Source organism: Megalobrama amblycephala, linkage group LG12 (assembly GCF_018812025.1).
Source record: "Megalobrama amblycephala isolate DHTTF-2021 linkage group LG12, ASM1881202v1, whole genome shotgun sequence".
Lineage (NCBI taxonomy): Eukaryota > Metazoa > Chordata > Actinopteri > Cypriniformes > Xenocyprididae > Megalobrama > Megalobrama amblycephala.
The window spans coordinates 20,632,635-20,653,999 of record NC_063055.1 but is presented as its reverse complement, the minus strand read 5'-3'; the positions used below and the strand labels follow the sequence as shown (position 1 = coordinate 20,653,999).

Below are 21,365 nucleotides of genomic sequence, written 5' to 3'. Positions count from 1 at the left end.
GGTTTGGAACAACACAAGGATGTGTAAATGATGACAGAATTTTCATTTTTAGGTAAATTGTGCCATTAAACGCATCTTATACATAGTACAAATTTATTTATTGTGATTGATCATAATAGATATCTATGCAAAATAGAAAAAACAATTGCTATCAATGGAAGCTTCTTTCCGCCACATCATCTTCCGCCAAGGAATAAAAATAAAAAAGGTAACTGAAACTTATCTAACAATTCTGACTTTTTTTCTTATAATTACCAGTTTTTATTTTGCAATTCAAACTTTATAACTTGTAATTGAGAGTTTATATCTCACAATTCTGACTTTTTTCCTCAAAATTGCAGGATAAAAACTCACAAATTTAAGCTATAAAGTCAGAATTGTGAGATAAAAAATTCGCAATTACCTTTTTTTCCATGGCGAAAACAAGCTTCCATACTAAATCGGTCAAACGAAAGCCAAAAATTAGAAAACCAAAAAAGCAGCTCCTCCCAGCAGCCAAACGGCGGAAACTAATCTGTTGCCTTGCAAGTCAACACTCAGGACAGTGTGATACGGTGTGATAGAGCAGGGTAACCTTTCAAGGGGATTGGGCATCAATTTCTCGGTGTGGAGAGAAATGAAGAAATGAATAGAACCCAAAAAGCTTGGATTATATGAGGGACCTTATCTGGCCCAGAGTTGATATTTCACATTCTGTTTGCTCATAAGCTAAGTCTCTCATCCACGCCGAAATACCAACAGGCCGAATGGAACCTGACCTGCGGCCCAGCCAGGAGAACATATTGCCTGTGATATCACCAGTAGATAACAGCTTGCTGCTGTCTCATCTGATGACATATAACTCATGCAACGACGAGCCTGGGAAAAGCAGGCCACAGTGTCTCCAGGTGAAACCATGCAGATATGGCCTTATTGTCTTTTGCTTTAGCAGAAATTTAGTTGGAGCCTTTGAAGTGGTGATCTTTCAAAAATAAATTAGTTCGGCCTTTGACTATGCACTCTATACTCTAGCAATAAAGAACTCCAGTCCATCAGAATTAACCTTGTGATCTCAATCAGAAATATCTAAAAGTTATTTTCGTACAAACCCTTTTTACTTATATTATTATTTTGGATTAAACTGCAAAAAAAAGATAATATTGAAGCACGACGAACCTGTAACATTTCAAAATGCACAATCTGATATAAATTTAGGCTTAATAGTGATTAAAAAAAAATTTATTTGTATTAAATTGACAGTCAAAAATGAACAGGAATAATATGTTTTCTGCACTTAATAACAGATAATGAGCTCTGTAACCTTAAAACGTGGCCGTTATCTCTGGATGGGCTGAGGATTAAAAACTCCTACAAGCAAAATGTTCATTTCTCCTAAATGGCTGTTTCTCTAAATCCAGTTCCACTATAATATCATACCCTTTTATTGTCCAAATGGGAATAGCTTTGAATAAAATTTAATTGTAAAAAAACAAGTCTAACAGTACACAGTGGGGAAAAGTCTTTAAATCTTAGGTGCTCTCAGATATTTGTCCTTATTAAAAAAAATCATGTATCTTCATATTCGTTTACTCCTGTCAGACAACTAGCCTAATAAAAACAGTGATATTTTACATGAATTCGGTTGCCTCATGGCAGTTGACATGTTATCACATAACTAGACAAATGGGTATTGGACCTACTTTATCTCAGTAACCTGCTGTTATTGGATACTTTTGCTGGCAGAATGAATGAATCATTTAATAAATTTTACAATGGGATCAATAACTATTATACAATAATTACTATACAAACAAACTAAAATTTACTGAGTGCACCTTTAAATTTAATATATGTACACTATTGTTCAAAAGCTCGGGGTTAGAATGTTTGTATTTTGTTTTTGTTTTTTGAAAAAATTCAGTATGACATTTTTGAAATTTAATCAGCAAGGATGTGTAAAAGAGATCAAAATTGACAATTTAAAATGATTGTTTTACAAAAGATTTACATTTTTTTTTACTAAATGCTGTTCTTTTGAACTTTCTATTCATCAAAGAATCTTCCATAAAAAAATATTAAACAGCACAACTTTTGATAATAATAAGAAACATTCTTTATTACTGATAATAAGGAACATTTCTTGAGCACCAAATCAGCATATTATAATGATTTCTGAAGGATCATGTGACACCGAAGACTGGAGTAATGATGCTGAAAATTCAGCTTTGCATCACAGAAATAAATTACATTTTAAAATATATTCAAATAGAAAACAGTTATTTTAAATTGTAATAATATTTCACAATATTTCTGATTTTACTGTATTTTTGATCAAATGAATGCAGCCTTGCAGACTTCTTTCAAAAACATTATCTTACCGACCCCAAACTTTTGAAAGACATCAAGTTACTTGTGTTTACAAGTCATAATATTTACTAAAGCCAGGTTACTCTTTACGATTTTGGCCACGTTTTGGCTGTCTGAGGCAAATTTTGTAAATCATATAAGATTCCTCTGATCCTAGACCAAAATCTGAAGTCTTTGATCGCTAGTTTGACATGTTCGCCGACAGCCGATTAATGACCACTGCAATCACATCTTACCTCCAACAAAATTCTGGCAGTGCCTGAAGATTTGAAGCATAGTCTTGCAGTGTGGCTTCTTTTACGACAACCGTCAACTCAATGACGATATCAGTGAGACAACAACAAACCACCACTTGCACCACACTCAAATCTTAGTTTTTTCACAGTTTTCTTTTTTAAGAAAAGTCTTAATCAAAATTAAAGCTAGAGACTGTTTTTGTTTGCTAGCCATAATTTCTATCCCGCATGTAGTCACCCAACTTGTCACAGATTGATCACTTAAAACCCCAGACGAGTCATCTTGCTTGCATCCGTTTTTAATGTTTCTTGACTGCCGTACAGTCTGACATTAATGACAACTGAGATCCTACAGTGTGACTTGGCTTACAGCTGGGATCATGTTCGTACAGTCTGACAAGCAACAGTCTTAAAGGACTATTATAAATCGCACAGTGTGCATCTGGCTTAAGCCAAAAAAAAAAGTTTAAAATTCCTACGTCATTGGAAAAAACTCATGAACAATCCTAAAAACGGTGTTAAACTATTGTAATTAGAAAACAAAAAGCATGTAATACTCACAGCATTCTAGAAACTGCTTTAGCCTCTCAAACACTGCATTGAGGAAGCCCTAGGGAAGAAGACAGAGATAGTAAATGAAACATCGGTATCAGGTGTGGTTGGCGACTTTGAGATCATGCCGCTGACAACATCTAAGTTTTCATGTTGAAGGCAGATTTGGCAGGAAGCCCCAGGCAATCTTAGGTTGGGGAAGGACAGAATGTTTACGTGACGTGTCAGAGGAGAGATTTAGAGAGTGCCTGCCGTGCCAGGATACAGTCCTAGAACGGTTGTTAAATAATGGAACCGGTTTGATCAACACGGCACAAGTAACACTCTGCTGGCAGATGGAAATTTCTGCACCACAAACAGTAAATTACAGCAGTAAATTTGCTTTTAACACTAGAACTTTGCAGTCTATAAATAATGGGATAATTGACTGTCATTTTAGTGGTATAAATGAAGTGAAAATGCAACTGTGTGCATATTAATGTACATATACCGCTGATTTCACAGACAAAGCTTAAGCCTAGTCCTAGACTAAAAGGCATGTTTGAGCTGTTTTAACTGAAAGTAACTTGCACTGACATATCGTAAAAATGTCAGTGCCATTGTTTTGTCTCAAGATGCACACCAGTAATGTTTTTTTTCTGGTGTGCGTTTATAAAAGCTACTTAAATTAAGGTCTAATCCTGGCTTAATCTAAACCCTGTCTGTGAAACCAAACCTAAAATTTCTTTATGCCTTAAGCTTGCACTAGACACAAAGAAAAAGGATATATCCAACATAAATCGCTCATCTGCAATGCTCTGTAGCATCACAGTCAGCATTAAAACAATAAAAGACTGTCCCCCGGTTTCACAGACAAGGCTTAAACTAGTCCTAGACTAAAATGCATGTTTGAGCTGATTTAACTGAAAGCAACTAGCAGTGACATATCTTAAAATATGTCAGTTCCACTGTTTTGTCTCAAGATGCACACCAGTAATGTTTTTTTTTTCTAAGGTACATTTATAAAAGCTACTTAAATATCCTAATTGAACTAAGGCCTAATCCTGGTTCAGGCTAAGCCCTGTCTGTGAAACCGGGCCTATAATTCATATAAATGTATACAATACATCAATATGTATTTATCGAAACATTTTATAAAGAATACATTAGTATAAACAGTAGCTAAATGTAAGAAGTATTTTTTCATATATAAATAAGTATTAGGTTTTATATCATTTAAATAAATAAAAATAAATGTACAAAATAAAATTATGTATAAATATATAAAAGTAATCAGTTTTTAATATAATTATATATATAAAAAACTTATTTGGTTACACTATAAAGTGTCATTGGGCCTAGGATCACTTCATGCTTTTTTACTGATTAATAGCTACATAAATGCGTCTCCGCAAAACGAAAATAAATCTGATCTTCAATTCCCATGCTATATGCAAATTTAACAGAGTTCATATCAGTCAAAAGCAAAAGATATGAGATGCAATTTATTTATCATCAGCTAATTTCAAGATCAAAGACCGCAAAAGGAGAGAAAGTGGCATCAGCACTGGTAAAATCAATTAGTCTTACTTCTTTTAATGAAGATGACTGTGTTAAGTTCAAGAAACTGAACTTTCAGTTTCATTTGCCTCAGTTTGCAAGTCGGCTTGCTGAAGAGATACTCAGCTACTGATCTGCGGCAGGCCATATCTGTGGCGAAAGTGATATTTCCTTCTCAACTTTTTTTTATGTAATATATTGATGTTCACTTGTTTCTTATGCCATTTGCAGTGACTAACATATAAGCTCCCTGTGATGACAAATCTCACCGGTGGCCAAACTACCTGTGAAGTCCACTTCGGACACTGGGCATCAGTCAAAGGCAGACTTAAGGTGCTCTGTGTTTGATAGGGATGGAGCAACAAGCATGAGGAGGATTGAAAAAAACTGGATATTTTATGGCAGTGACTGCCAGGCTTTGAGTTGAAAGACGACATTAAAGTCCAAGAGACTCCAGAGAGACAAGAGAGCACCAGCCCAAGCGGGAGAACACGGTTTCTCTGTACCTTGGTGGTTGATTGATAGCCAAAGGCAGCAGCTCATTGAAAATATTCTCTTTTGAGTTGTCTTACCTCCAGAAGGGATCAATAATGGTGCCATCATCATTTCCTTCACCGCAACTAATAAGCTCAAATTCAAAATGTCAGTTGCACAGGCTCCAAAAACGTAGTCGTTCTGACAGTCTAACAAATGGACTGCAGGATTAGGGGTTTAATAAAAAAACTTTGGAAAAGGGAATAAATGGAAACATTGTATTCATTTTGAATATACTGTGAATATTCGATATGCACCACCAAGTCCTATACAGAAATATCCTCATATACTATATATGTTCATAAGAAGTAATCTTCCTTTGAGACTAGCAAATACGTTTTAAATCTCAGCGTAACATCTATTACATCAAATATTTTTCTGCATTGTTGCACTGCACTAACAAAGCTACAAAACTTTTTCTTTGACTCATTGTTTCCTGCCAATTTCAGTTTTTTTTTTTTTTTTTTTTCTCCAAAGACTCATTAAGGTGTAGGAAGGATCGCAACAATGTAATTTGAAAATTATCTCTGATAAGCCAACTTCCACAGATGCATTAAAAGATGAAGGCACCATATGGGCTTCCTGCAGGGGCTGGCTGCACTTCAGCGTGTGCTTTGTGTCGGCAAATTTTCCTCGCATCCAGATTACATTGTGACAAAACTCTCTTTTAACTCATTTAAATACAACAAAGTGAACAAATAAATCACTGTTATTTCTTATGTGTCAAAGCAAGGCAGAAAATGTGTTTAAAGTAGTGATTTTCTAATGTTTAATGCACTACCTCAGGATATATGTAATGCATTAAATATTCACACTGACCTATTTTTTTTTTTTATCATCCCCTATCTTCCACTTGAGAACGGGCATCTCATTTATGTGCAATGATTTATTTTTAATGTCAGAACACTAACATCATAACCCTCAGGTTGATTTTACTTGCAAACAACTACTCAGTTTCTGAATTTAACCTGGCATTCCTTTGTTCCTTTGAACCGCAGTGAATGCAAATGGAATTAGCTACATATAAAGTCAAACCAAAATTTATTCAGACACCTTGAACATTTCATTAATTAATACAGTTCATTTACTATAATGTAAAAAAAAATGGTAATAAAATATGACAAGATCTCAGAGTTACACTGTGTCAGAAAAAAAATCTTAACTATTTGTTAAATAATTTATTATTTCTTGGGCTTCACTTTTTGACTTTCTTTGTGTCTTGGGATTTTTCCATTGTGCACATCATGTACCTACCTAGACAAAACAAGAAGTAGTCGTCCTTGGACAAACTGACATTCTCACACACAACCAGAAGTTGAAGACACACATTTATGCACAAACAATTCTTATTTGTTATTATATTTCTTGAAATGCCATACATGGTAAGGTTTGATTCTTAAGTTGTATGATTGGATGCTCAAGCCACCCTGGAGATTGTTGTTTGACCTATGTCTATAAATATGACCCTTCTTCCTACATAAATCTAAAAATGCTTTGTACCACACTTGATCTGTGTCTGCTTGGTCATTGCTGCTGTTGCCACACATCACAGGGGTTGAGGCGCCTGTTTCTAATCTGATGACTGAGACTACAAATATTCTACCTATGATTGAGATTTTAATCTAACACTATGTCAGATAACACTTAAGGAAAACACAGTCAGGTCACAGTGTCTGAATAATTTTTGGTTCCAAATTTATCATCAATTTTACTGGTAGTCCACTGTATGAAGAATTTTTGGGTATAAAATGTTACATATAAAATGTTTACTTTATTTTGCTATCCTCACTTACATAAATGAACTATAGTGTCCTGCACCCACTAGTAATTATATATATATATATATATATATAGGCAGCCATTGCTGCGGCGCCCGAGGAGCAGTTGGGGGTACGGTGCCTTGCTCAAGGGGATCACCTCAGTCGTGGTATTGAGGGTGGAGAGAGCACCGGACCTGAGGCTCGAACCCATGACCTTTGGGTTACAAGTCCGACTCTCTATCCATTAGGCCACGACTGCACGACTTATTCACGATACAGCACTAGCCTCGAGTACCTTATTGCTTTTATAAAATGGTTACCACACAATACAAATATTAAAGCCAGAAATATGTATCAATGCAACTTTCATGAAGTAAACTTTTTCTAAAAGCCTTCCTTCCGCTGGAAAAAATAGTCCCTGATCGTGAACAGCAACAGAAGTTACATTTTCATGCCATTAGATGGTGGCAAAGACTGTCTTTATGAGTGTGTCAGTCAGTAGCAAAGACTTTTATATTGAAAAGACTGAATTGTTTTGAAAATGGAACAAGACGCAACTGACAAATGCTAGCACTGTTAGTCATGGGAAAACCCCTTAACTGTTAGGTTATAGTACAGTCCAAAAGTTTGGAACCACTAAGATTTTTAATGTTTTTAAAATAAGTTTTGTCTGCTCACCAAGGCTACATTTATTTAATTAAAAATACAGTAAAAAACAGTAATATTGTAAAATATTATTACAATTTAAAATAACTGTGTACTATTTAAATATATTTGACAAAGTAATTTATTCCTGTGACGCAAAGCTGAATTTTCAGCATCATTATTCCAGTCTTCAGTGTCACATGATCCTTCAGAAATCATTCTAATATGCTGATTTGCTGCTCAATAAACATTTATGATTATTTTCAATGTTGAAAACAGTTGTGCACTTTTTTTTTCAGGATTCCTTGATGAATAGAAAGTTAAAAAAAAAAACAGCATTTATCTGAAATACAAAGCTTCTGTAGCATTATACACTACCGTTCAAAAGTTTGGGGTCAGTAAGAATTTTTATTGTTATTTTTTTTTAAAGAAATTAAAGAAATGAATACTTTTATTCAGCAAGGATGCATTAAATCAATCAAAAGTGGCAGTAAAGACATTTATAATGTTACAAAAGATTAGATTTCAGATAAACACTGTTCTTTTGAACTTTCTATTCATCAAATAATTCTGAAAAAAAATATTGTACACAAATATTTTGTACAATTGTACACATTAAATGTTTCTTGAGCAGCAGATCAGCATATTAGAATGATTTCTGAAGGATCATGTGACACTGAAGACTGGAGTAATGATGCTGAAAATGCAGCTTTGCATCACAGGAATAAATTACTTTGTGAAATATATTCAAATAGAAAACAGTTATTTTAAATTGTAATAATATTTCACAATATTACTGTTTTTTACTGTATTTTTAATTAAATAAATGTAGCCTTGGTGAGCAGACGAAACTTCTTTTAAAAACATTAAAAATCTTAGTGGTTCCAAACTTTTGGACTGTACTGTATATATATATATATATATATATATATATATATATATATATATATATATATATATATATATATATATATATATATATATATATATATACACATGATACACCATGTATTTTTTGTAATACTCAAAAGCTCACCATGACTTCCATGTTGTTATGTGGCTCATTGAATCCATGCACAGTAAGCTTCCGTAGAACTGCAAGTGGAACAAAACAATCAATACAAAACCATTAGATCTTAAATATTTTATTTACCAATTAAATTATTTAAATTATTTATATGCTAAATAAGGCAGAAGAAAAAAGGGAAAACCCTTAATATAACCATACATGATTAGTCTAATGCACAATAAATATAATAGTTCACTTATTTCACTCACTTATTTCACTATTTTACTAGGATTTACATGAATGGTTAAAAGAAAGTGTATATCGCTAATTTTAAAACTGTTACCATTTCTTTTAATGTCTTTTAAAACATCTTTTGCCTTCACTAACACATTCAAAATTATCCTGCAGAATGACTTATTTTTAAAAGTACAAATATTCCATGTATTCTCTCAGTTAATAGTCATAAATACTACACTGGTAATAATTACACAAATATAAGTATAATGAGTGAAGTAATTATTCAACTCAAGTAATAAAAAGTAATTAAAAAAGGCAGTACTGTTTCAGTTTTTAAGCCTAACTCTCTGTTCATGTTCGATTGCGGAGGGCTTAAAGCTACTAAAATGACCCAGTCAAGAGCAGTGAGTGGTTTGCAACATTAACTCAACTAGTGACTGTGCTTTTATGTGTAGTCTGCTTAAGTCTGTAATCTGCAGTCGTAGGCTGGGAAATTTTCTAAGAAGCATAAGTGTTTCAGCACTGGCCGTGTGTGCGTGTGTGTGTGTGTGTGTGTGTGTGTGTGTGTGTGTGTGTGTGTGTGTGTGTGTGTGTGTGTGTGTGTGTGTGTGTGTGTGTGTATATACCTTTCAGAGAGAGGAGAGTACGCTCCAGGGAGCTAAGAGCAGTCTGTTGGTCTCCAGCGTAGATTTGCTGTAGGAATGTGTCCGTGTGATGATTCCACAGAGAGCAGGCAAAGCTATAGATGCTTGATGCCAGCTAAAAAAGAAAAAAAAAAAAGAAAAAAACAGAAGCACAATAACAGAGGGTCTAAATTAGCATTTTGTGATGATTTATAGGAGGCATTAACATAGGACAGAGCTACAATTTGACTGAGATATTTGGCAGATATGCTTAAAGTCTTAGCTTCTTCAGTGCATCTTTGATATGATGTGCCCACTATGCTAACTTTACTTTGGTGTACCAAAGACAGATAAAGCCAGTACCCAATGCTACTACTGTGCAAAAGCAGCAGGATTACCCAAAATGCTTTTCTTCATGAAGGAGAAAACCACATTTTCACTCTACCTGCACCTCTGGATGCTAATTCAGCTCTTTGATGATATATGTATATGTATGTATGAATGTATGTAAGGTACGAGAGGCTATGCTAATTCATGAATAAGTCACAGCTGAAGGGCGTTGTTAGGCACAACACGAAGAATAGTGCCTGCAACCCCTTCAGCCGTGACTTATTCACGATACAGCACTAGCCTCGAGTACCTTATTGCTTTTATAAAATGGATACCACACAATACAAATATTAAAGCCAGAAATATGTATCAATGCAACTTTCATGAAGTAAACTTTTCTAAAAGCCTTCCTTCCGCTGGAAAAAATAGTCCCTGATCGTGAACAGCAACAGAAGTTACATTTTCATGCCATTAGATAGTGGCAAAGACTGTCTTTATGAGTGTGTCAGTCAGTAGCGAAGACTTTTATATTGAAAAGACTGAATTGTTTTGAAAATGGAACAAGACGCAACTGACAAATGCTAGCACTGTTAGTCATGGGAAAACCCCTTAACTGTTAAAAGGACAAGATAATACATCTGACATTTAAACACATTTTTTATTATGAACATAGGACTGACCTGAAGGAAAATGCTAAATCTGAACGCAGGTAATTATATATATATATATAGTACCCAATGCTACTACTGTGCAAAAGCAGCAGGATTACCCAAAATGCTTTTCCTCATGAAGGAGAAAACCACATTTTTCACTCTACCTACACCTCTGGATGCTAATTCAGCTCTTTAATGATTCCTGATGTAATTTTTGAATGTATTTCCTTATCTCTTAACTATCTCTTTACTTATAATATCAGTTAATATTTGCTAAGAGAGAGAGGGAGCTTTGCAGATTCATTCATCATACAGTTAAACAAAAAGAAATGAATGGGGAAAAAACAGAAAACAAAAACATCACTCAGAAGCACAAGAGCTGGAGGAAATAAGAATAGAAAAAACAAGGCATTGACGTGTAAAATCAACAAAAAAGTTCACAAAAAAGTTACTTTGACTTATCAAACTAAACAATAATAAATTCAAAATATATACTACATAAAATAAGGTCAGTAAGATTTATTTTTGTTTTTAAAAGAAGTGTCTTTCATCAAGGCTGCATTTATTTGCTCAAAAACAGAAAAAGTACATGAAATATTACAATTTAAAATATCTGTTTTCTATTTTAATACATTTCAAATTAGTATTTTTTCTGTAATGGCAAAGCCTCACTTTAGTGGCCATTACACAAGTCTTCAGTGTTTTGAAATAGAATTATTTCGTATGGTTACTTTTGATCAATTTAATGCATCCTTGCTGAGTAAAAGTATTAATTAATTAAAAACATAAAGAGTACCTGAAAACCATACTTAAGTAAAAGTACAGATACCTTACAGCGAAAATGACTCCATTTCAAGTCACCAATTCCAATACGACTTGAGTAAAAGTCTTAGAGTATCTGATTTTAACAGTACTTGTAGGCTAAAATATGCACTAGTCCTCGACAACTAAGAGACATGCCAGTGAAGCTAGCCTCTGTTTTGTTTGACAACACTTCGAACATCAACAGGAAGTTACTCCGCCCAGAAAACTTAGAGCACCTTTAAGTACAGTAACTAATTACATTTACTCAAATACTTTACACCTCTGAACTTAATGACCCCAAACTTTTGAATGGTAGTTAGGCTTGGGCGGTAATACGGTAATATGGTATACCGCGGGATCTAAAAATAGCAACGGTATCAGTTTCAATACCGTCATAAAAAAAACAATGCACTTATATAGGAGACAAGGATTAAATATTAAATATAATTTATTTAATTCCTAAAAATGCGTATGCATGGTTGTCATCACGTGACAGCGTGGAGGAGAAAGAGAGAGAGCGGGAAAGATGGCGAGTCGCGCACCGAGTGACCTGGTCTCGAGAAAGAACACAACTTCTGCAGTTTGGCAGTATTTCGGCTTTCGATCGAACGAGAAGGGAGAGGCGGTAAATACGGACGAGGCAATTTGCAAATTGTGCAACAAAAAGGTGACCGGTTGCATATACGAAACCACCATCCACTCACTGCTGCGAGGATGGACCCGAGTTCACGTAATGCAACAGTTTCAACGCCTCCTGATGCAGAACCAACAACATCTAGACTAGGTCCACCGCCAGTACGCAGCCGACGATAATGGGGGCCTCACAATTTAAACTTGGCTGTCACAAACGCATTGCATGACCAGAGGCAAAAAAAAAAACTGAGCACGCCCTCGGACTATGCCGTAATTTTTTTCTGTATTTTTTATCAAATAAATGCAGGCTTGATGCGCATTAGGGACTTATTTAAAAAAAAATTGCATGCAAATTTGACCAAATGGAATAATATACATTAATGGACTTACTTATTTATGCATTCATTCGTTTATTTAGGCCTATTCATTCATTCATTCGTTTATTTTCCAATTAATTAATTAATTTGTTAAACGAATGAATGAATAAATAGGCCTGAATAAACGAATTTCGTTTATTTAGGCCTATTCATTCATTCATTCGTTTATTTATGCCTATTTATTCATTCATTTGTTTATTTAGGCCTATTCATTCATTTAATCGTTTATTCATCATTCATTCATTAATTCATCCATCCATCCATCCATCCATCCGTCGGCAGGACACAAGCACACCATCGGAGCGCGTTTTCAGCACCGCAGGTAAAGTTGTCGGTCCACAACGTGCCCTGTTAAAGCTGGACAAAGTAAAAATGCTGGTTTTTCTAGCGAAAAATCTTAACTAGATTTGATGCCACTTGCCATTCGTTCCTATTCGCACTGTGTTTATTTTTATTTAATTGATTCAGGTATTTTTATTTGGTTTTCGTTAAAAACAATATTGGAAAGAAGAAGTTTTTATTTAGGCCTATTGCTTTGCAATATTTTTTATAATATGGATGTTTATGTTAATTCAACTCTGATTGACTGTTATGGGTCTATTTGCACTTTTTTATAAGCTGCTCTTTGTTATTAAAAGTTGTTCGGGCAGTGTGATTTAATTTAAGTGATTTGTGTGCGCGTCTCTGCGTGAAAACTGTTCTGGATGTTTATGTCAATTTAATTCTGACTGTTGTATTTGCACTTTTTTTATAAACTGCTATTTATTGCTAATAAAAGTTGTTAATATTGCTGTGCATGTTATTTTGTTATTGTTTCAGTATTAGTGTTTGGTATTCAGTTTCTGAACGGTTTACGCACAAGCCAACAGTTTGGTGACACCGTCTGAGCCTTACGTCATAATTTTTTTAATTATTCATGGTAATACCGTATACCGAGGTAAAATAGGGAGGAGGTTTGACGGTATCAAAATTTGGATACCGCCCAAGCCTAATGGTAGTGTAGATTAATATATAATAGATTAAGATAGCAATATGACATTTTTAAAATTAATATTGTTGCAGTGTTGTCTCAATGCTATAGGGCAATTTTTTTATGTAATAGCTGCATAAAACACATAAGATCTAGATAATAAAATAATTAACTCAAATCATTATTTCATGCCATTGTAGTTTGTATCTTCATTTGTTAAACAGCTGTGTAATTAACAGAATAAAGTACAGTTAGTCATGCATTAATTCAAAATAAGGGTGATTTTCTACAAACCTAAAGGGGTTTATTTAGCGATAATAAATGGATGAGATCAACATTCACTTGGCAGCACCCAAATATTTCTAAAGGGCAGTGATTTTTTAAAGCTTAATTTATTTCAGGCATTACAGCATCAACATAAATCTCCATTATGGGGTAAGCAAAAATAGAAACATCTCAGAATGACAAAAAAATGCATATGTAACAAAAATTGGCCAACCAAACAACCAACACACATTATGAAGAAAACGGTGATTCATTCAGTTCACATTACAAAATCATCCAGTGCAGAGAAAAATGTTTTCTTCATAGCTTAAGGACAGTGAGACGTCAGCAGTTATATCTTCCACGGTTCATTTAAAGATATTCTCAAACCACCAGAGAGGACGCGAGCACGTCAAAGACTGCAGCACAGAATGCTATCCTTGAAGAGCACTTCAGAAGAGCTGCCAGACAAGAACAAAAACTCAATCTGTTTTCTGTTTTGCATAGCAGATGATGATTAGCATTAATTACATATATGAGTTGCATAATAAATGACTTTGTATAATGATAAATGGCATTTTCATGGGAGGAAACAACATAATGATGACTACTTGAAAGAAAGTACAATTAAATTACTATCATGTATTAAAGCAGAACTCACTAATGCAGCTGTTATTGGGGGAAAAAAAATAAAATTCACTTCATAGAGAAAAGCGTCATATTCTACGGTCCCACTTTATATTAAGTGGCCTTAACTACTATGTACTTACATTTAAATTAATCATTTGATACAGTGCACTTATTGTGTACATACATGTTTTTTACACTGTAGTTATATTTTAAAAACACCTGCATGTAATTACATCTGTAATTAATTTCTGTAATTACATTTATAATTACACTGTTGACCCATCCCTTAACCCTTACCCCTACCCTTAAACCTACCCATACCACCAAAGCTTTCCCTAACCTTACCCGTATCCCACCTCAATAGCAGCAAAAGTGTTTTGCAATTCAATATGAACCCAATAAGTACATTGTACTTATTTTTTGATGTAAGTACATAGTAGTTAAGGCCACTTAATATAAAGTGGGACCTGTTCTACTAAAATATTACAGAAGACATGTTTCACAGTGAGGTTGTATAAAAAAAAAAAAAGCAATTTGCAGTCCATACCTAGAATAGGCACATATCTACACTGACTGGGGCTTGGCCTTCTTATCACTATGGCAACATGCTTTACTGAATCCCCATGAGAGATGCATGAAAGTGAAAATTTATGACCCATTTCAGTACATCTTACAGAAAGTTGGATGCACAAAAAAAGATGCAGTGTTATAGGCATTAAAAGGTGTGACAAAAGGATGGCACTTTACACGAACAGGGTGAAAAAAAAATGGTGTGAAATTTTTTTTTTCCCTTTTTCGAAAAATGGTCAGTGGGTGGGGGGGACTGAGGTTTGCAACCCTCTTATCAGATGTCTATGGTTTAAAACCCTGATTTGTGTGAATGACATTTTCTAGCAAGTTACAGCTAGATCATTTGGGAACAAATGTTGGATTATGGTTAAAGTAGTCAAAATTGAAATAAAAATTAAAAAAAAAATAATTGAGTTCAATAGTATATCCTATATGTTTACAACCAAAAATAAAAACAAAGGCGTAGCTTAATACCTTGATTTTGCGGAATCATGGGAGGTGTCATCTTCACGTCTATAGCCGGTGGAAAAGAATCCGACAAGACTTGGGCAGAAATCATATTCATGCATGAATTAATGTATTAAAGATTTATTAACATTACTGTAGTATGAAGCAGGGTGTGGCTGAAAACCGTTGGTGCAGAACGAGGCCGCTGGAGCAATTGCTAATGAGAGACAAGCACGAGTCACGACACATGACATGGCTCGAGAGCAGTGGATCTTTTATTATGCCGCAGACAAACGCTTCTTCCAGTCATGCGTATGTGGGGTAACACAGCGCTGTTTTATCATATTAGATGCATTTGTGTGTTGAAAGTTGTTATAATTCATTTCAACATGTTATTTACCATAGCTAATTTATTAAATTAACGAGTTAAATCGAAAGCCCTAATACAAAAATTTAAATTACACATAAGGAAGTTTTTACTATAATAATGCAGGGCTCAACACTAAGGATTTTTTCTACTGGCCCAGTTGGGCCAGTGGTTCAAATTTTGACTTGCCCCGTCAAAATTTTCAATGACCCCACAACAAAAAATTAATAAAAGTAAAAGACGAGAAAATGGGCCTATAAAATAAGCATAGTTATTGTTTTTGTTGTCTTTGTTACATTTAACCTCAATAAATAGGGTTATGACACCAAAAGCTACTAGATTAACTTATATTTTAAATATTGTTAGACAAATAAAAAAGTAATTAATAAAACAGTAACAAATAATCAAATTACAAGTAATAGCACAAATAAATACAACAGAACAAACATATAAATTAAATAAATGGTGCTTTTCAATTTTTTCATGTAAGTTTAAACAGGAGATTTCAGGTACAGAAATTGTAATCTAATGTATAACTATATAACTATAACTATAGAATAGATTAAACTTTTTTAAAGTTAATCAGTCAAGAGCAGTTATAGATGTATAAAAATGTTTTTAATGTTGAAAATATAAAACGTTAAATACTGTTATTTGAAATTATTAAAAAAAAAAAAATGAAGACACTTAGCCAGTAGGTGGCAGTGAATCACTGTTAATGAGCGAATCATTGAGATTCAACCGATTCATTCAAGCGGCTGATTCATTCAGGAAGTGTTGCTCAGAGACACAAAACAATTCTGTGGACTTTGGAACTGTTTTCATTGGCGAAATACAGCGAAACAGACGATTTGGTGTCTAAAATGTAAGTCACTTGATATTACGTTCTTGTACATTAAACTGTACGCTGTATAAAATCAATATCACATTTGTAATCATGTTAATATTTGGAGAAAAACGGCACTCTTTGTGTAATATTGGTCATCTATATTAAATTATATAAATATGAAATATATACAGGGGCATTTTTTTTCTAAAGGCATTTTAAGACTAAATCACACAGTGAAAGCGTACACTCTAAATATGCACGCGCACTAGTCTAACATACTAGACTACGTCACGTAGCGTATGCGTGCACTCAATGGGTGTGTTTTTGTTTGGTTTTTGTAAAGTGAGGGACATTCTCGATAGTATCAGATCGTTAAATCAACAATTACGATATCATAGACAATATATAACGCACACCCTACAGCGCTGGCCCAATCGGGCAAGTGACCGTTCCGTCTACTGTCCCGAGCGTCGTTCACACTGGCCCCGGGCCATCGGGCAGTCCTTCTTATCGAGCCCTGTAATGTTATATAATTCTTATAACATTATTATATACTATAATAATGTTATAATAATGTTCAAATAATAACTTTTTAATTAAATAATTATGTTTCTACTCCAATTCGTTTTTTGAAATATAAACATTTAAATGGTGGCTATTTTCATGACAGATTTATTAAAACATACATTAAATATTGAAGAACATGTTCATGTGCCACTTCGCTTGATCTAAGATGGCAACAGAGATGTGTCATTCCACAATAAACAGCACCAAAACGGGATTTATTGATTGAATTTCATAATACAATTGACAAAATTTGAAAGCTGAGACTTTTTCATATAAAAAGTAACAAAGCACAAAGCTTATTGTGATTTAAAATGTCTATATTGATTCCTCGATTTTAATCAATACTCATTTTGATGAACCAATATTGATTCTTAAATCCAAAAGAATCGATATCAGTTCATCAAAATGAGAATCGATTCAAATCGAGAAATAAATATATACATTTTATATAGGATGAGGATATGACAATAGTGTTCTGAAAAAAAAAAAATATTAGTCTCCACTTTATAGGAACAATCTGGGAGAATCAAAAAGTAGAGTAATTAAGTGATGGTTAACTTTTAGATTGCATTTCTCCACATTACATCAGAACTCAAAGGTGTTGCATTACTGTTTATACTGCTTGTTTTGTAAGTTTCCACAAGTAAGATCACAAAGAGGCAGCAATATTAATATTTATTTAACTATACTTCACATAAAAACAACATCACCATTCTTATCACACACTTTCTTAAAAACAATCAATAATGACTTTCGATTGAGGTCACAGAACTGTTTTCTTTCTATCAAATCCAATTCAACAGGATCACATTAATCTGCTGTCAGTGATGCTTTAACACATGAGGTTGTGATCACAGTATACTGTATTTCCCTGGACATACTTTGGTCTTGCACATGTGGCACATCATTTACACCACAGCAATAGTCATAGTATAGCAGAAGACAAAACATACACTCGACATGTCGCTACAGGAAGAACATCTTGTGAACTGACAGCTGGAGAATACAGGTAATAGAAATTGTCTACAATGGACAGGATAATAAAAAAGGATTTCTATGGATTGAAAAGTGACCTTGGGACTTACATACATCACAAATTCCCATTTGGTTTTGCACATTGTATTGCAGATAACTGCATTTATTGCAAGAGCACCGTTAAAGGAGCCTGTGTCTCCTCCAGAAAAAGATCACCAGCAAATAAAGTTTAGGATGTCTCTTTTGCATCCATTAATCTCATTAATAAATGATAATAATCACTCATCAGTCATGTTTACAAACATATAAAATTAAAAATGTATTAATAAAAGGCATTTTATATTTAAATATTACATATTCAAGAATTTAAATAATGCATAAACCTCACATGAAATTGGAACACTAGAAAAAAAACAAACAAAAAAAAAATCTCCAAGAGAGGTGCCTTTGCCACATCATTTCAAAAGTCCATCACACAGCACTCATTTATTATCCTTATTTTCAAACGCAACAGAAGCGCATCTTCTACCTCTATCAGTAGACTGCAATTTGATATATTGCAAAATGCAAATGTTCTTGTTCTGAAAGACGTCAACATCCTCATTTTACAGATGAAAGACCATCTGTAGAATATGCCAAAGGTGTCCAATTTGTGCATCCAAAGACATCACTTTATTCTGCACAATTAGTATTGAAATTTTGAGCTACACTGCAAATGCGGTTTACATTTGCCAAAAGGCTCAACATAGTTATTTGCCATTTGTAGTGCAAATGTAGCAACTGTTGGAAAGACCAGGTGGCCGGGATGTGAGCAATGAGAGCAAATGATGTGTAGACCGTGAAAACACATTTTAAAAAACCTCTCCAATAGGATGGGGGGGGGGGTGTTATTATTTGTGCATTTATATTGTATGATGTGGGCTTGACAAGACAGTCAAGTAACAGGTGAAATGATCAGCAATTACGAAAAGCCAGAGTGAAGGTACCACCGAAATAATCATCTGAGAGTACACGTTCACATCATTATAATAAGTATATACAATCTGCTTAATGTACAGTAATTACCAAATTACCACGGAAACTTTTTATTATAATCTTTTTTAAGATATAACATAACATAATATGTCTTGTTTTCAGAATAATTCTGCAAAGCACAATCATTACCGAGCACATTGAGAACACTGTACAAAACATGGCATGACCATTAACAGAAGCAGCAGCTTATGTCATGCTACAGGTCAGACAGAGGGATCAGCACAAACTAATTATTTCCTGCCTCTGCAAACTAATTTGACACAGTTAAATAAGTAAACTTTAAAACTAAGTATAGCCTCTTAATGGAAACTTGAATATTTCACCTACACTCTGGATTTAAAGTCAAGAGTTTTCCAAACAAATGTGTGTGGCAGCAATGACATCAACTTCTGCAACAACTTCTGCAACTGACAGAGAAAATAATCACAACTGAAGACTAGCAGTGAGGATGAGGAGCTGTTTGTTGCCAGTTGCCCTCGCCCAAAATTGAGGTCAGGGATTTTTTTTATTTATTTTTTTTAAATTGTTGGTCTAACTTGAATAGATATACACCATGGTAAATGTTTACGTTCAACCATGGCCTGCTTCTGGTGCTACAATGAACAGACATTAGATGATTAGAATTAGGGCTGTAACTAATGACTATTTTGATGATCGATTAATCGATCAAATATTTTTATGACTAGTCAATCTATAGATTATTTTTAAGATTAATCTAATTATTTTCTGATCAGTTAATTAAACTTTTAGTTAAAGGGTTAGTTCACCCAAAAGTGAAAATTATCCCATGAATTACTTACCCTCAAGCCATCCTAGGTGTATATGACTATAATCCTTCAGACGAACACAATCAGAGATATATTTAAAAAATATCCTGGCTCCAAGCTTTTCCAAGCTTTATAATGGTAGTTGAATGGGTTTTTGTATGAAAAAAATCCATATTTAAAACTTTTAAACTAAAATAACTAGCTTCCGGCAGATGACCTTACACATACTGCGCAAGTCGACTTGTGCATTAAAGGTGCCCTAGAACTTTTTTTTAAAAGATGTAATATAAGTCTAAGGTGTCCCCTGAATGTGTCTATGAAGTTTCAGCTCAAAATACCCCATAGATTTTTTTTTATTCATTTTTTTAACTGCCTATTTTGGGGCATAATTAGAAATGAGCCGATTCAGGGTGTGTGGCCCTTTAAATCTCGTGCTCCACGCCCACGGAGCTCGCGCTTGCCTTAAACAACATTAAAAAAGTTCAAACAGCTAATATAACCCTCAAAATGGATCTTTACAAAGTGTTCGTCATGCAGCATGTCTAATCGCGTAAGTACAGTGTTTATTTTGATGTTTACATTTGATTCTGAATGAGTTTGAGGCTATGCTCCGTGGCTAACGGCTAATGCTACACTGTTGGAGAGATTTATAAAGAATGAAGTTGTGTTTATGAATTATACAAACTGCAAGTGTTTAAAACTGAAAATAGCGACGGCTCTTGTCTCCGTGAATACAGTAAGAAACAATGGCAACTTTAAACACATTTAACAGTACATTAGCAACATGCTAACGAAACATTTAGAAAGACAATTTACAAATATCACTAAAAATATCATGTTATCATGAATCATGTCAGTTATTATTGCTACATCTGTCATTTTTCGCTGTTGTCCTTGCTTGCTTACCTAGTCTGTTGATTCATCTATGCACATCCAGACGTTCTGCCCTTGTCTAATGCATTTCATCCAGACGTTAATACTGGCTGCCCTTGTGTAATGCCTCAATCATGGGCTGGCATATGCAAATATTGGGGGCGTACAACCCTGTTACGTAATAGTCGGTGTTATGTTGAGATTCGCCTGTTCTTCGGAGGTCTTTTAAACAAATGAGATTTATATAAGGAGGAGGAAACAATGGAGTTTGAGACTCACTGTTTTTGAATCTAGGGCACCTTTAAGAGTTACCCCTGATGCAATATATGATGCAGGATGTAGGAGTATCGTAAGCTTAGACGCCTCTCGCGGTTTAAACAAATAGGGCTGTGCAACAAACTCAAGCTCTTCTTCTCTTATATGGAAACCCTCAGACTCTTTCAAATTTCTCGTTTTAGACTTCTAATTCCTGAACGGTGTTTTGTTTTGCTCTATCCTCTGGCGCTTCCGTATTCATCATTACATCATGCATCAGATCAGGGGTCACTCTTTTGCCGCAAAACGATGCGTACGGCCATCTACCGGAAACCAGTTATTATATACATTTATTAACCCCCGGGAGCCTTATGGATTATTTTTATGATGGATGAATGCATTTTTTGGGCTTCAAAATAAACAGTGCGACATGTCAACACACTCCATGCTAATCGGCGTATTTCTGTAATCAATGCAATCAATTACATTTACGCATCGTTCCAGCCCTAACAACCATTTTGGGTGATCCGAGCACAAA

General features: G+C 34.3%; 1 protein-coding gene across 3 annotated transcripts in view; it reads right to left on the bottom strand.

The window, feature by feature from the left end:
* The window catches only part of ipo11 (importin 11), a 194,969-nt gene that overhangs the window by 131,795 nt on the left and 41,809 nt on the right, over window positions 1-21,365 (bottom strand). For all 3 annotated transcript variants that reach the window (XM_048209570.1, XM_048209572.1, XM_048209571.1), the window contains exons 6-8: window positions 9,485-9,617; window positions 8,649-8,707; window positions 3,144-3,192 (exon numbers count right to left, since the gene is read on the bottom strand). In XM_048209570.1, coding sequence (XP_048065527.1) covers window positions 3,144-3,192; window positions 8,649-8,707; window positions 9,485-9,617 — 241 coding nt within the window. The remainder of the gene's footprint in view (window positions 1-3,143; window positions 3,193-8,648; window positions 8,708-9,484; window positions 9,618-21,365) is intronic.